This window comes from Bufo bufo, chromosome 4, assembly GCF_905171765.1.
Source record: "Bufo bufo chromosome 4, aBufBuf1.1, whole genome shotgun sequence".
NCBI lineage: Eukaryota > Metazoa > Chordata > Amphibia > Anura > Bufonidae > Bufo > Bufo bufo.
The window spans coordinates 228301479-228319179 of record NC_053392.1 but is presented as its reverse complement, the minus strand read 5'-3'; the positions used below and the strand labels follow the sequence as shown (position 1 = coordinate 228319179).

Here is a 17701-nt window from a genome sequence, read left to right as displayed (position 1 = left end):
TTTCCCGAGTCCTTAAGGACACAGGACGTACCGGTACGTCCTGACTTAAAATCTGTATTCCGGCGCCCGAGGGGTTAAACGGAACGGGATTTCGGCTGAAATCCTTCAGCCGGCATCCTGTGACAACGCCAGGGGGGGTCATGTGACCCCCCCGTGTCGGCGATTGCAGCAAACCGCAGGTCAATTCAGACCTGCGGTTTGCTGCGCTTTTTGCAGTTTCTGATCCCCGCGGTCCCTGACCGCGGCGATCAGAAACTTTAGAGTGGCTAAAATCTATATTTTTCACCCCCCCCTGCACCCCTGCATGATTTGATGCCGGCGGGTGGTGCGGGGGGGTGTCGCATGCGGTGGGGGCGTTGCGGGAGGCGGGCGGTGCGGCAGGCAGGATCGCGATCCCCCGCCCGCCTCCCCATGAATGATCGTTGGCTTCTAGTGGGTATACCAGGGTGCCAGCACATTGCTGGCACCCTGGTATAAACGGCTGACATCTGTGCAGATGTCAGCCGTTTAACCCTTTCCATACCGCGGTCCGTACGGACCGCTGTATGGAAAAAGTTAACTGTCATCGGTCAGGGAGCTCCCTCCCTCTCCATCGGGGGGCTGCTGTGCCTTTGCAGCCCCCCGATGGAGAGGGAGAGAGCCCCCAGAGAGCCCCCCTCAGCCCTGTGCTTACCCTTCCCCGTCTGCGAAGTTCTGAGCAGACGGGGAGGGTTCCCATGGCAACAGGACGCCTGCTCAGGCGTCCTGCTGTCCATGGTGCTGAACAGATCTATGCTGAAAGCATAGATCTGTTCAGTGTAAGTAAAATACAGTACAGAACAATATATATTGTACTGTACTGTATTATATAGACATCAGACCCACTGGATCTTCAAGAACCAAGCGGGTCTGGGTCAAAAAAATGTAAAAAAAAGTGAAAAAAGTTAAGATAAAAAAAAATAACATTTATCACTGAATAAAAATTAAAAAAATAAAATAAACTACACATATTAGGTATCGCCGCGTCCGTAACGACCTGATCTATAAAATGGTCATGTTACTTTCCCCGCACGGTGAACGCCATAAAAATAAAAAAATAAAAACTATGAGAAAATTGAAATTTTGCCCACCTTACTTCCCAAAAAAGGTAATAAAAGTGATCAAAAAAGTCGCATGTACGCCAAAATAGTACCAATCAAACCGTCATCTCATCCCGCAAAAAATGAGACCCTACTCAAGATAATCGCCCAAAAGCTGAAAAAACTATGGCTCTTAGACTATGGAAACACTAAAACATGATTTTTTTTTGTTTCAAAAATGAAATCATTGTGTAAAACTTACATAAATAAAAAAAAAGTATACATATTAGGTATCGCCGCGTCCGTATCGACCGGCTCTATAAAAATATCACATGACCTAACCCCTCAGATGACCACCGTAAATAAATAAAAATAAAAACAGTGTAAAAAAAAGCCATTTTTTGCCATCTTACGTCACAAAAAGTGTAATAGCAAGCGATCAAAAAGTCATATGCACCCCAAAATAGTGCCAATCAAACCGTCATCTCATCCCGCAAAAAATTGAGACCCTACTCAAGATAATCGCCCAAAAACTGAAAAAACTATGGCTCTTAGACTATGGAGACACTAAAACATTTTTTTGGTTTTAAAAATGAAGTTATTGTATAAAACTTACATAAATAAAAAAAATGTATACATATTAGGTACCGCCGCATCCGTGACAACCTGCTCTATAAAATTACCACATGATCTAACCTGTCAGATGAATGTTGTAAATAACAAAAAAAAAAAACGTGCCAAAAAAGCTATTTCTTGTTACCTTGCTGCACAAAAAGTGTAATATAGAGCAACCAAAAATCATATGTACCCTAAACTAGTACCAACAAAACTGCCACCCTATCCCGTAGTTTCTAAAATGGAGTCACTTTTTTGGAGTTTCCACTCTAGGGGTGCATCAGGGGGGCTTCAAATGGGACATGGTGTCAAAAAAACAGTCCAGCAAAACCTGCCTTCCAAAAACCGTATGGCATTCCTTTCCTTCTGCGCCCTGCCGTGTGCCCGTACAGCGGTTTACGAACACATATGGGGTGTTTCTGTAAACTACAGAATCAGGGCCATAAATAATGAGTTTTGTTTAGCTGTTAACCCTTGCTTTGTAACTGGAAAAAACATATTAAAATGGAAAATCTGCCAAAAATTTGAAATTTTGAAATTGTGTCTCTATTTTCCATTAAATCTTGTGCAACACCTAAAGGGTTAACAACGTTTGTAAAATCAGTTTTGAATACCTTGAAGGGTGTAGTTTCTTAGATGGGGTCACTTTTATGGAGTTTCTACTCTAGGGGTGCATCAGGGGGGCTTCAAATGGGACATGGTGTCAAAAAAACAGTCCAGCAAAATCAGCCTTCCAAAAACCAAACGGCGCACCTTTCACTCTGCGCCCCGCTGTGTGGCCGTACAGTAGTTTACGGCCACATATGGGGTGTTTATGTAAACAGCAGAGTCAGGGCAATAAAGATACAGTCTTGTTTGGCTGTTAACCCTTGCTTTGTTAGTGGAAAAAATGGGTTAAAATTGAAAATTAGGCAAAAAAATGAAATTCTCAAATTTCATCCCCATTTGCCAATAACTCTTGTGCAACACCTAAAGGGTTAACGACGTATGTAAAATCAGTTTTGAATACCTTGAGGGGTGTAGTTTCTTAGATGGGGTCACTTTTAGGGAGTTTCTCCTCTAGGGGTGCATCAGGGGGCTTCAAATGGGACATGGTGTCAAAAAACCAGTCCATAAAAATCAGCCCTCCAAAAACAAAACGGCGCACCTTTCACTCTACGCCCTACTGTGTGCCCGTACAGTAGTTTACGGCCACATATGGGGTGTTTCTGTAAACGGCAGAGTCAGGGCAATAAAGATACAATCTTGTTTGGCTGTTAACCCTTGCTTTGTTAGTGGAAAAAATGTGTTAAAATGAAAAATTTGACAAAAAAATTAAATTCTCAAATTTCCTCCCCATTTGCCAATAACTCTTGTGCAACACCTAAAGGGTTAATAATGTATGCAAAATCAGTTTTGAATACCTTGAGGGGTGTAGTTTCTTAGATGGGGTCATTTTTGGGTGGTTTCTATTATGTAAGCCTCGCAAATCGACTTCAGACCTGAACTGGTCCCTAAAAATTGAGTTTTTGTAAATTTCTGAAAAATTTCAAGATTTGCTTCTAAACTTCTAAGCCTTATAACATCCCCAAAAAATAAAATATCATTCCCAAAACCATTCAAACATGAAGTAGACATATGGGGAATGTAAAGTCATCACAATTTTTTGGGGTATTACTATGTATTACAGAAGTAGAGAAACTGAAACTTTGAAATTTGCAAATTTTTCCAAATTTTTGGTAAATTAGGTATTTTTTTGTGCAAAAAATAAATAATTTTTTTGACTTCATTTTACCAGTGTCATGAAGTACAATATGTGACGAAAAAACAATCTCAGAACGGCCTGGATAAGTCAAAGCGTTTCAAAGTTATTAGCACTTAAAGTGACACTGGTCAGATTTCCAAAAAATGGCCTGGTCCTTAAGGTGAAAATGAGCCCGGTCCTTAAGGGGTTAACACTCTGTAAAACTTGTATTGGATTAAACTCATAAAATTTGCTTTGTTAATGATCTGTTATAGATGCAGACACTGTTCAGTCTCTAGCATGTAGATAAAATGCGTGACTCTGACAGAAATTTCTTATGGCCTTCCCTATTCGAGGTCAGGTGCAATGGAGAGCCGCATATGTATGCAAAGTCTGTATATAATGTGATGGACTTGTGATTAGGGGACACAGCAGCAGACCGGGATATTCAGTTCCTCTGAGCGTGGATGGGTGGTAAGTATTGCTGTAAATTCAGCTTTACGCCCGTTGGTTAACTTCTAAAATGGCGCCTCGGTCTAATTCACAACCGCGTCGGAGCTGGACGAAGGGAGGCAGATTCCGGAGCAAGGATTCAGCGGTTCTGGGCCGCAGACCCACCAGGGGTTCAGCGCAGCGTCAGGGCATGTAAGTCTATTCGGACTAGCACTCCGGTAAGTCACAGAGAAGATGAAGTGTTTTGACGGTAACTCACATCTATGGCTCTCGCTTGTTTTCAGGCCTGACTAGGCCGCAGCTTGTCCGGTCGTCACCCTGCTGCAATATACTCCAGGTCCAGTTTAGAATAAAGGACCTTGTTCTCCGGTGCCGGAATAGCAGTCTGTCCTGGGGCTCAGATGGTTCTGGACCGAGGAATATGCTGATAATATTTATATCGGCAGGAGCTCTGCTCAGATGCGTCTTGCCAGGATGGTAGCAGGCCACGCCCCCTGTATATTAACCTTTTCAGCCACTGTGATGTACCTGTGGCTGAGGGATTGTATGGAGTGGGCTTCTGTGCTGAGCCAGCTCCAAACGCAATGGATGCCAGCTATCTAATACAGAAGGCACTCGTCCAAAATTACCCGTGATTGGTGATGATGCAAAAACATATAATTTAACCCCTCAGATGCCATGTTCAATTGCAATTGCGGCATCTGTGAGGTTAGGCAGAGGGATACCATGACAGCCTGTGGCCTACTGAAGCTTCCCAGGCCTGTCATGGTAATCTACCTGCTAAGCTGTGCATGAGGTGAAGAGGTGAATGGGACAAGGGATCAAAAGATCCCAGGTTTTAGCCCCCTAAGCGGGCTACAAGTTATTGTAAAAAGTTTAAATCACCAGTTCTACATATAAAAATATATCGAAAATTAAAAAAATAAACATAACAGGTATCGCCGCATCCAAAAATGTCTGAACTATAAAAATTTAAAAATATTTTTCCTGTGTGGTGTACGCAGAACTAAAAATAAAAACACATGTTTTTCCAGTTTTTGGAATAACGGAATAACAATGGAATAAATGAAATAACAATGATCAAAAAATTGTATGCATCCAAAAGTAATACTAGTAAAAACTACAGTTCGTCCTGCAAAAAATAAGCCCTTATAGCTCCGTAGAAGAAAAAATAAAAAGCTATGACTGGCAAAAATTGGTGATAGAAAGAAAATTTTGATTTCTTTCAAAGATTTTTAAAAAACAAAATAATAATAAAACAACAAAGAACTATACAAATTTTGCCATAATCATACTGAGTTGAAGAATAAGGATGTCATGTCATTTTTAGTGCACAATGAATGTAGTAATATGAAAGCCCAAAAAACCTTGTCAGAATTGTGATTTATTTTTCACTTTAACCCCACAAATAATTATTTTCCCCATTTTCCAATTCAAGACATAGTAAATAAAATGGATCATTTAAAAGATGCAACTTATCCCCGAAAAAATAAGTCCTCATATGGCTATTTGAAAGGAAAGTTTAAAAAGTTATGGCTATTGGAATATGGGGGGAAAAAAAACGAAAATGCAAAAACGAAGATGGCCCTGGTATTTGAAGGGTTAAAGATCCAAATTTTCATAATTCTAGATTTGCTTTATACATTTTATAGTTACCTGTTTCTGGTTTGCAAAAGCGAACAACCATTTCAGGTGCCCCCTTCATGAACACTGTCAGGTTACTCTCTCCAATAATCTGAGTAATTACAGACATGCGTTGTAAACTGGAGGAGAATGGGAACTGGTGCAGAATAAGGATTCCTTCCACTGGTGCCTATTTGATACAGGCATAAAAATGTGAGAAGCAGTGATTAATGTACAGGAATTCCAAGTGCCCGACTATCTCCGCCGTTCCTATAGAGTTGAATGGAGGGGCAGTACGCATGCATGACCACTGCTACATTCAAATAGGGGTACTTGGGTCCCTCAGAGGTTGGATCCCCATTCATTAGACACATTCCTTATCCTGTGGATAGGGGATAAGTGTTTGCCATGGGACACCTCTTTAATATAGCACATATAATGCATATTATTAATTTAATATATCAATAATAAAAGTTTTTTGACAGTTTTTTTCTGGTGTAATAATGTTATATTAATTAATTTTATACTATAAAGATAATAACAGAAGTAATGAGGGAGCTTAAAATATAACTTTTACTAATATAGTTAAAACATAGCGCCACATACAAATAAATGGTGATAATGATAAATATGGCTTAAGAGATAAGGAACAGTCTTACCGTTCCGACGCAACCCTGGTCAGGATCAACCGAGCATGGTAAAGAGGTATTTAGGTATGGTCGTTGGTAACTGTTAGGTGTAGATAGTGCAGGGAACCAATGTCCCTAGAAATCCCTGGTTGGGGATGAGGCCATTGCTAATGCAGCCCTACCTATCTATACAGAGTTCCTACCCCGCAAAGGGCGACCCTGTCTGGATACCTTACCCTAAGGTAGGGAGGTGTCCCTAGTAAGCCCTATTGGATAGTTCCCGACGTGTCACGTTTCAAGTGGTCTATCATCAGGGGAATTGATCCGGAATAGGTGCAAAAAGATAGTCCTTGGATCAGTGGATCATTAGGATGTTAGAACAGGACAACAATGGTCCCTGACGTGTCACGTTTCAAGTGGTCTATCATCAGGGGAATTGATCTGGAATAGGTGCAAAAAGATAGTCCTACAAAGAGAATATAATCAACATAAGACTATAGACAACATAAAAGATGGTTCACAGAAAATGAAAACTATTTGATGACTAAATTGGGACATACCTTGGATCGGTGGATCATTAGGATGTTAGAACAGGACAACAATGGTCCCTTGTAGACTGGTAGACCCCACAAGTTGCTGGAGGGCACCAATGGGGCAGCTGAAATAATTCCTTCAGCTGCACGCCGATTACCATGCGAAGCGCCATGTTTATAGGCGCAATGTGCGCCCTGTAACTCTCCGCGCCGCCTCCCGGAATCACGTGGTCCGCTCACCTGACAATGACATCACGCTCCACCAACAGGCACTTCCGCGGGTGAAACGCAGCACGCCGGCCGGTGGAACGCAGCGCCCGGTCACGTGGGGCAGGTGCAAGACAGGCAAGAACTATGCGCGCGTTGCTTGGCAGCAGAAAGACGCCAGTGAATGCACTGACGTCTGATGCATGCTGCGACAGAGCGGACAAAATAGTCCAGGCTCAAACAACAATTTGGAAAGCATTTCATGCAGGAATTCAGGTAACATAGCAAATATGCCCGTGTATACGCAAAAACAGAGAGCAATATTATAATGAACAAAAGAAAAAGATGATGAAAGAGAATGGCTGAAAAGTGGGGAGAACTGGGGGAAGAGGGACGATAAAACAGTAAGTCCCTCAATGGGGGACAGTGGGTGTCATGATTCTGAGATACCCAGGACAAGTTATGATAAATAGGGGGGGGGGCATGGAATGGCACAAAATGTCCCTTTGTTAATTGTGGACTAGCCTCTCCCTGGCATTCTAGTTACTAAGGAGATGGGTCAATAAAGTAGATGCACTGGCCTCACCCTGGCATTCTAGTTACTAAGGAGATGGGTCAATAGAGTAGATGCACTGGCTGCCAAGGGGTTGCCCATACATGAATATAGGAAGCAACCAAAGTTTAATTGCTCATTGAGGCCTGAGGGCGCCATGGTCTTAAGGTCATAGATCCATTTGGCCTCCCTCTGCAATATCATCTTGTCCCAATCACCACCCCTCATTGGTGGGTTTACTTTGTGGAAATTGTGGACATGTTTTGCCACAGGGGTGTCCTTGTGTTTGGAAATATCATTGAGGTGTTCGCCTACTCTACTGCGAAATTCCCGGATTGTCTTGCCAATATACCCTTTTCCACACTGGCAGACAAGCCGGTAAATAACCCCTCAAGTGCGGCAATTGATGTAGTCACGGATGGTGAATTCTCTGCCTGTGAATTCTCTGCCTAATAACTTCCTACGATGGCGAAGCCAAGTCTATCAGAGGTATAATTAATAAGAACTGGCACATTCTGCTGATGGACCTGGACCTGAGGGAGGTGTTGCGAGATTTTCCCCATATAACCTACAGACGAGGCAGGAGCCTACGCGACAGATTGGTACAGAGCCAATACACTCCTAAACCGTCGCTGGGATGCGCCTGGCTCCATAACCTGAACCAGGGCTGTTTTAGGTGCAGCGGATGCATCGCAAGCCAGCACATTAAGACTGGCAAATCCTTTAAAAGTAATGTCATAGGCAGAGAATTCACCATCCGTGACTACATCAATTGCCGCACTTGAGGGGTTATTTACTGGCTTGTCTGCCAGTGTGGAAAAGAGTACATTGGCAAGACAATCCAGGAATTTCGCAGGAGAGTAAGCGAACACCTCAATGATATTGCCAAACACAAGGATTCAATTATGGGCAACCCCTTGGCGGCCAGTGCATCTACTCTATTGACGCTTCTCCTTAGTAACTAGAATGCCAGGGAGAGGCCAGTGCATCTACTTTATTGACCCATCTCCTTAGTAACTAGAATGCCAGGGAGAGGCTAATCCTGGGTATCTCAGAATCATGACACCCACTGTCCCCATTGAGGGACTTACTGTTTTATAGTCCCTCTTCCCCCAGTTCTCCCCATTTTTCAGCCATTCTCTTTCATCATCTTTTTCTTTTGTTCATTATAATATTGCTCTCTGTTTTTGCGTATACACGGGCATATTTGCCATGTTTCCTGAATTCCTGCATGAAATGCTTTCCAAATTGTTGTTTGAGCCTGGACTATTTTGTCCGCTCTGTCGCAGCATGCATCAGACGTCAGTGCATTCACTGGCGTCTTTCTGCTGCCCAGCAACGCGCGCATAGTTCTTACCTGTCTCTCACCCGCCCCACGTGACCGGGCGCTGCGTTCCACCGGCCGGCGCACTGCGTTTCACCCGCGGACGCGCCTGTTGGTGGAGCATGATGTCATTGTCAGGTGAGCGGAGCACGTGATTCCGGGAGGCGGCACTGGGAGTTACAGGGCGCGCATTGCGCCTATAAACATGGCGCTTTGCATGGTAATTGGCGTGCAGCTGAAGGAATTATTTCAGCTGCCCCAGTGGTGCCCATCAGCAACTTGTGGGGTCTACCAGTCTACAAGGGACCATTGTTGTCCTGTTCTAACATCCTAATGATCCACTGATCCAAGGTATGTCCCAGTTTAGTCTTCAAATAGTTCTCATTTTCTGTGAACCATCTTTTATTTTGTCTATAGTCTTATGTTGATTATATTCTCTTTGTAGGACTATCTTTTTGCACCTATTCCGGATCAATTCCCCTGATGATAGACCACTTGAAACGTGACACATCGGGGACCATTGTTGTCCTGTTCTAACATCCTAATGATCCACTGATCCAAGAACTATCTTTTTGCACCTATTCCGGATCAATTCCCCTTATGATAGACCACTTGAAACGTGACACGTCGGGAACTATCCAATAGGGCTTACTTGGGACACCTTCCTACCTTAGGGTAAGGTATCCAGACAGGGCTGCCCCTTGCGTGGTAGGAACTCTTTATAGATAGGTAGGGCCGCATTAGCAATGGCCTCATCCCCAACCAGAGATTTCTAGGGACATTGGTTCCCTGCACTATCTACACCTAACAGTTACCAACGACCATACCTAAATACCAGCCTGGACGTGGTGCATCCTCTTTACCACGCTCGGTTGATCCTAACCAGGGTTGCGTCGGAATGGTAAAACTGTTCCTTATCTCTTACGCCATATTTATCATTATCACCATTTATTTGTATGTTGCGCTATGTTTTAACTATATTAGTAAAAGTTATATTTTAAGCTCCCTCATTACTTCTGTTATTTTCAAAACTGCCAGTGGGAGTGCACATATTTATTATTCATTGCTATATACATTGTCTTTCATATACTATAGAGATACTTAAAGTTTTGCATTTTGCTAGGCCTGTAGCTACAGGGGAGCTGGTCAAGCATGTAGCTTGCTTGCTGGATGTAACAGCGGCTACTGTGCGCCGCTGTTCCCCTACTTACCAGTGCGGTCCTAGAGCCGTGTTCTGCGGTGATCTGCTGCCAGTGTTTCCTTTCAGCCCTGGCCACAGCATGCTTTCTGCTTGTTTCCTGCAGCATTTCCTTAAGAGTTGGCACGCGTCATTTTCTATGTTTTATGGGTTGGATCATGTGACCTCACCAACCAATCCTAGCCCTCCTGCACATATAAAAGTGGCTCATCCCCCTTCCCAGATGCCTCAGTGTCAAGGTTTTTGTGTCCTGCTAAGGTTCCTGATATCCGCTTGTGTTCCTGACTCGTACCTGTATTCCTGGACTCTGCTACCTGTTTGATCCCTGCCTGCTTGCCTTGACTCTCCTGTTGCTGATCCGGATTGCCTGACCTGTACCTGTACCGCCTGCCCTGACCTTTTGCCTGTCTGACTTCGCCTTTGCCTCATCCTTCGGTCCTGTACTGTTACTCCTGGTAACGTCTCAGCCTTCTGACAACGCCTGTACCTCAGGTACCTCCTTGTCTGCCTGGACCAGCTGCCTCGTGTGCCTATCCTCCTCAAGAGGTAGTGACCTGGTGTTCCCCTCGGGAAAGTCTATCCCCACCATCAGGTGTGCAGTGAAGATCAAGGGGTTCACTTAGACAACGCCCTTAGAGGAGGTAGGACACGTGCCACAGTGGGTTCACACCCGCTGGTTCGTGACACTGGATGCCAGGGGGAGCATCAGTGTGTCATACTATATTTAGATAATGGGGCAGGGCAGAAAAATGAATGTTTGACATGGGAGAAGGAAATCCTAGTTGTGTGTTTTTGTCTCAAAACATTGTCCAAGGTGAGTCCGGTACCAAGTTTTAGTGCTATTGCTTAACATCTCCACTGCGATTAGCACTTAATAGGATCTGTGGTTGTCAGCAGGGTCGGACTGGCCCACCAAAGTACCAGAGGATCCTCTGGTAGGCCCAAACTCTGACAATATAGGACCCCTAGTAAAACAGGGCCCTTAAGGTACTATATACACACAGTGTGGGCCCTCAAAATCAATTCCTCTGATGGGCCCAAGGGACTTCAGTCAGACGCTGGTTGTCAGCAGCAGGGTAGCCACATTCATGGGCACAAGAGCCATATGTGGTTGGACAATTTAGATTCAACAGCATGGGATTACAGCTTCCAGTGTCCTGTATCTAATAGACAGCTGTAGGAGAAGATAACTTCTTGCTTTGGTTAAAGCTTATGATGAAGAAACCAGATCATAACTACACTGGAAGAGTCACTTATAGAGAAGGATTTGGGTGTCCTTGTAGATGGTAGATTAAATAACAGCGTACAATGTCAATCAGCTGCTCCTAAGGCCACCAACATATTGTCATGCATTAAACGAGGCATGAACTCGCAGGGTAGGGATGTAGGATTACCACTTTACAAAGCGTTGGTGCGGCCTCATCTGGAATATGCAGTTCAGTTCTGGGCACCAGTCCATAGAAAGGATGCACTTCAGCTGTAAAAAGTACACAGGAGAGCGACTAAACTGATAAGGGACATGGAGGGTCTTAGTTATGAAGGAAGATTAAAAGACTCAAATTTACATAGTCTTGAGAAGAGACGTCTAAGGGGGGGACATGATTAAACTATACAAATATATAAATGGGCCATACAAAAAATATGGTGAAAAACAAATCAAATACCCTCAAAAGACAAGGGGGAACTGCCTCCGACTGGAGAAGAAAAGGTTCAGTCTCCAGAAGCATCAAAACTTCTTTACTGTAAGAACTGTGAATCTGTGGAATAGACTTCCTCAGGACGTGGTCACAGCAGGAACAGTGGAAAGTTTTAAAAAGGGTTTAGATGAATTCTTAAGTCTGACTTATTTCTGGGATTCGCATCCCCACCTATCCCTTGGTTGAACTTGGTGGACTTATGTCTTTTCGACAGTATTAACTATGTAGCTATGCAACATAATAAAGTCATGAAAAGCAACTATGGGAAAATATTGTTGACGCACCTTTGCAGCAGAAGGTCCAGGTTTTACCATTGTATAGCTATTTATTGGACCATTTTCTTTGATTTCCACCATAAAATCTTCAAGTTCCTGTTTCAAAGATAAAATTCAGATATATTATTAAAATAGTATTCAAGTCTAAAATGGTTATATACATGTGGCTTTAGAGTTATCAGGTCATTTGAAAGCTGTAAGGTTCATTATGATGGGAAAGTCTCAGATCTCACAAGCATTTTTACAAATTCTCTTTTGAGGCTTGACAAGCTTTGCTATGTAAATGAGGCTTATCAGTCTTTTTGTCACATGTTTCTATGGTATACTAAAGTATTGTTACGATTAGAGATGAGCGAATCGAAGCTAACGAAGTGGAATTCGTTACGAATTTCAGGAAAAATTAGATTCGCACTGAATGCAAATTTCCTTGCGCTTCGTAGTAACAAATCACATTTTTGCTAAAATGGCTTCTGCACGTGTGAGGACATGGAGAAAGGAAGTTCGGGAAGGCGGGATCACCTATACTGACATGCATGCAGCCAATAAGCAGCCAGCCAGCCCTGTGATGACACAGCCCTATAAATACGGCAGCCATCTTAGATTCTGCCATTCACCAGCGTACTTAGTGCAGGGAGAAACGTGTCAGCAGGTGCTAGGGCCAGTGTTAGAAAAAAACGTCATTGTGCTAAGAAAAAAAGATTTACAAGTGCAGGGAAACATTATTCAAGGTGTAGGGAAAGGATAGTGAGGAATCATTCCACAGCATTTATGTTGTTCAGTCAGGGAGGTTACAGCCTGGGTAATAAGAACAATCCGATTACACTTTGCTGCACTGACTGGGGATCTAAATTGCCATTATACAGCTCTGTAATTCCAGCAAACCGTTCTTATTAGGGTACAAGTGCTGTTTGATACAGGCATTAACAGGGGTTATTACAAGGAATTATTTCTACGTTTTATTTGCCCTTGTGCGGTGCAGTTATATGTGCTAAAGCATTTTTTAGCTTGTGATAGCGGGAAAAAAGGGCTTATTAGCCATTGTGTGGTTAAGTGCGAAAATTACAGCCCTTTTTGTAATGTTTTAGGCCCCTTTCACACGGGCGAGAATTCCATGTTGGTGCAATGCGTGAGGTGAACGCATTGCACCCGCACTGAATCCGGACCCATTCACTTTAACGGGGCTGTTTAGATGAGCGGTGATTTTCACGCATCACTTGTGCGTTGCGTGAAGATCGCAGCATGTTCTATATTCTGCGTTTTTCAAGCAACGGAGGCCCCATAGAAATGAATGGGTCTGCGTGAAAACCACAAGCATCCGCAAGCAAGTGCGGATGCGATGCGATTTTCACACATGGTTGCTAGGAGATGATGTAAGTAAATTGATAAAAGTCAATTTACTGTATTATTTTCCCTTATAACATGGTTATAAAGGAAAATAATAGCATTCTTAATACAGAATGCTTAGTAAAATGTGGCTTTAGGGGTTAAAAAAAAGAAAAGAAGATTTCTATCTTCATTCAGCAAGACCTGTGGTGACGTCACTGCGCTCACCATGTGGTGAGTGCGATTACTTCATCAAATGTCCTTTGGTAGGTCCTGAAAGTAGAAAGAAGAAGATGCCGGCTGCGCAAACAAAAAGATGAGGTGAGTTTATTTATTTTTTATTTTTTTTTATTCCTAAAGACACACATTTTAGTAAGCATTCTGTATTAAGAATGCAATTATTTCCCCTTATAACCGTCTTATAAGGGAAAATAATAAAATATACAGAACACCTAACGCAAACCCGAACTTCACTGAAAAAGTCCTGGTTCAGGTCTGGGTACCACAGTCAGTTTTTTATCACGCGCGTGCAAAACTGAACATCGGAATGCAATCGCAGTCAAAAATTACTGCAATTGCGTACCTACTCGCACGATTTTCCCGGACCTAATCCGAACACGCTCGTCTGAAAAGGGCCTTAGTGGTAAAATACAAATATATTTGCCTTTTATCGTTGCACTTATCTGTCTAAAAGCATTTTGTGTAAAAATTAAAAGAAATTAGGGCCTAATTGCCGTTCAACGGTGCAGTGAGATATTTTACAGCCCAGTTTGCCATGTATTACTGGCAAAATACAAATATATTCGCATTTCATTGTGGCAGTTATCTGTTGAAAAGCCTTTTGTGTAAAAAATGAAAAAAAGTAGGGCCTAATTGCCGTTCAATGTTGCAGTGAGATATTTTACAGCCCAGTTTGCAGTGCATTACTGGCGAAATACAAATATATTCTCCTCTCACCATTGCACTTATCTGTTGAAAAGCCTTTTGTATTAAAATATAAAAAAATAACGGCCTAATTGCCATTCAACGGTGCAGTGAAATATTTTACAGCCCAGTTTGCCATGTATTACTGGTGAAATACAAATATATTTGGCTTTCATTGTTGCACTTATCTGTTGAAAAGCCTTTTGTGTAAAAATATAAAAAAATTAAGACCTAATTGCCATTCAATGGTGCAGTGAGATATTTTATAGCCCAGTTTGCCGTGTATTGCTGGCAAAATACAAATATATTCGCCGTTCATTGTTGCACTTATCTGTTGAGAAGCCTTTTGTGTAAAAATATTAAAAAATGTGGGCCTAATTGCCGTTCAACGGGGTAGTGAGATATTTTACAGCCCAGTTTGACGTCTATTAGGCCTCTTTCAGACGGGCGTTGAGGGAAAAGGTGCGGGTACGTTGCAGGAACATGCGCAATTTTTCCGCGCGAGTGCAAAACATTGTAATGCGTTTTGCACTCGCGTGAGAAAAATCGTGCATGTTTGGTACCCGAACTTCTTCACAGAAGTTCGGGCTTGGGATCGGTGTTCTGTAGATTGTATTATTTTTCCCTTATAACATGGTTATAAGGGAAAATAATAGCATTCTGAATACAGAATGCATAGTACAATAGGGCTGGAGGGGTTAAAAAAATAAAAAATTAACTCACCTTAATCCACTTGTTCGTGCAGCCCGGCATCTCTTCTGTCTTTAACTGTGAGCAATAGGACCTTTGATGACGACACTGCGTGGTCCATCACATGATCCATCACTATTCAGAATGCTATTATTTTCCCTTATAACCATGTTATAAGGGGAAATAATAATGATCGGGTCTCCATCCCGATCGTCTCCTAGCAACCGTGCGTGAAAATTGCACCGCATCCGCACTTGCTTGCGGATGCTTGGGATTTTCACGCAACCCCATTCATTTCTATGGGGCCTGCGTTAGGTGAAAAACGCACAAAATAGAGCATGCTGCGATTTTCACGCAACACACAAGTGATGCGTGAAAATCACCGCTCATGTGAACAGCCCCATAGAAATGAATGGGTCGGGATTCAGTGCGGGTGCAACTCACGCATTGCATCCGCGCGGAATACTCGCGCGTGTGAAAGGGGCCTTACTGGCGGAATACAAATATTCATTGTTGCACTTATCTGTTGAAAAGCCTTTTGTGTAAAAATGTTTAAAAAAATTAAGGCCTAATTGCCATTAAATGGTGCAGTGAGATATTTTATAGCCCAGTTTGCCGTGTATTGCTGGCAAAATACAAATGCTTTCGCATTTCATCGTTGCACTTATCTGTTTAAAGCCTTTTGTGTAAAAATATAAAAAATTAAGGCCAAATTGCTGTTCAACGGTGCAGTGAGATATTTTACAGCCCAGTTTGCAGTGTATTGCTGGCAAAATACAAATATATTTGCCTTTCATCGTTGCACTTGTCTGTTGAAAAGCCTTTTGTGTAAAATTAGGGCCCAATTGCCATTCAACGTTGCAGTGAGATATTTTACAGTCAAGTTTGCAGTGCATAACTGGCGTAATAAACATATATTTGGCTTTCATCGTTGCACTTCTCTGTTGAAAAGCCTTTTGTGTTAAAATATAAAAAAAAAATTAGGGCCTAATTGCCGTTCAACGGTGGACTGAGATTTTTTACAGCCCAGTTTGCTGTGTATTACTGGCGAAATACAAATATATTTGGCTTTCATAGTCAGCACTTATCTGCTGAAACGCCTTTTGTGTAAAAATGGAAAAAAAAAAATAGGGCCTAATTGCCGTTCAGTGGTGCCGGGAGATATTTTACAGTCCAGTTTGCAGTGCATTACTGGCGAAATACAAATATAATCGGCTTTCATCATTGCACTTATCTGCAGTGCATTACTGGCAAAATAAAAAATATTTGATCGAACATTTAGTTATTTGATCTAACTGTATGTCAGGCAGAGAAGTGCCAGGCTCTGCACAGGGGAGTGGCAGAGGCCTAATTGTTTCTGACACAGACACAGGTCGCAGCAGAGTAATGGGGCATGGCAGCAGGAGTCAAAGCGATAGGCCTGCGCTCCCGGTGTCATCTAGTGGTCATGTCTTGACCAGCAACCCAGCGGTTCTTAAATGGTTGACTTGATCTTCGACTTCGTTGCAACTTACAGCAAACACCCCCAGCCAAAAGTCAGTGGGTTCGTCAGAGAACTAAAAATATAAAATTGGATTAAAAACAAGGCTAACAAAATCCCCCCCTCTTGAAAAAAAAACTAATGATAATAGTTGAAATTCGATAACACCTGGTCATCACTGGTGTTGAACTCCTCCGAGGCCGCAACAATTATTCATTCACAGTACAGAAAAGAGTAAGTGGCTGAAGGTAGATTACACGGTCATTGGATATCAATTTTACAGCAGGCCAGTGTACTACAGGCCCCAAAAATTATGCATTCAGCGGACATAAAAAAACAAGTAAGTAAGTGGCTGAAGGTAGATTACACGGTCATTGGATATCAATTTTACAGCAGGCCACTGTACTACAGGCCCCAAAAATTATGCATTCAGCATACATAAAAGAACAAGTAAGTGGCTGAAGGTAGATTACACGGTCAATGGATATACATTTTCCAGCAGGCCAGTGTATTACAGGCCCCAAAAATTATGCATTCAGCATACATAAAAGAACAAGTAGGTATGTGGCTGGAGGTAGATTACACGGTCATTGGATATCAATTTGCCAGCAAGCCAGTGTACTACAGGCCCCAAAAATTATGCATTCAGTGTACATAGAAGAACAAGTAAGTATGTGGTTGGAGGTAGATTACACGGTCATTGGATATCAATTTTACAGCAGGCCAGTGTATTACAGGCCCCAAAAATTATGCATTCAGCAAACATAAAAGAACAAGTAAGTGGCTGAAGGTAGATTACACGGTCATTCGATATACATTTTCCAGCAGGCCAGTGTACTACAGGCCCCAAAAATTATGCATTCAGCATACATAAAAGAACAAGTAAGTATGTGGCTGGAGGTAGATTACACGGTCATTGGATATCAATTTTCCAGCAAGCCAGTATACTACAGGCCCCAAAAATTATGCATTCAGTGTACATAAAAGAGAAAGTAAGTATGTGGCTGGAGGTAGATTACACGGTCATTGGATATCAATTTTACAGAAGGCCAGTGTATTACAGGCCCCAAAAATTATGCATTCAGCGAACATAAAAGAACAAGTAAGTAAGTTCCTGAAGGTAGATTACACGGTCATTAGATATACATTTTCCAGCAGGCCAGTGTACTACAGGACCCAAAAATTATGCATTCAGCATACATAAAAGAACAAGTAAGTATGTGGCTGAAGGTAGATTACACGGTCATTGGATATCAATTTTCCAGCAAGCCAGTGTACTACAGGCCCCAAAAATTATGCATTCAGTGTACATAAAAGAGCAAGTAAGTATGTGGCTGGAGGTAGATTACACGGTCATTGGATATCAATTTTACAGCAGGCCAGTGTATTACAGGCC

At 42.4% G+C, this 17701-nt stretch overlaps 1 protein-coding gene across 1 annotated transcript in view; it reads right to left on the bottom strand.

Annotated features, from left to right (window-relative positions):
- The window catches only part of LOC120999125 (probable cation-transporting ATPase 13A5), a 286280-nt gene that overhangs the window by 105228 nt on the left and 163351 nt on the right, over positions 1–17701 (bottom strand). The window contains exons 15-16 of the mRNA XM_040429998.1: positions 11898–11984; positions 5506–5662 (exon numbers count right to left, since the gene is read on the bottom strand). Of these exons, the coding sequence (XP_040285932.1) occupies positions 5506–5662; positions 11898–11984 (244 nt within the window). The remainder of the gene's footprint in view (positions 1–5505; positions 5663–11897; positions 11985–17701) is intronic.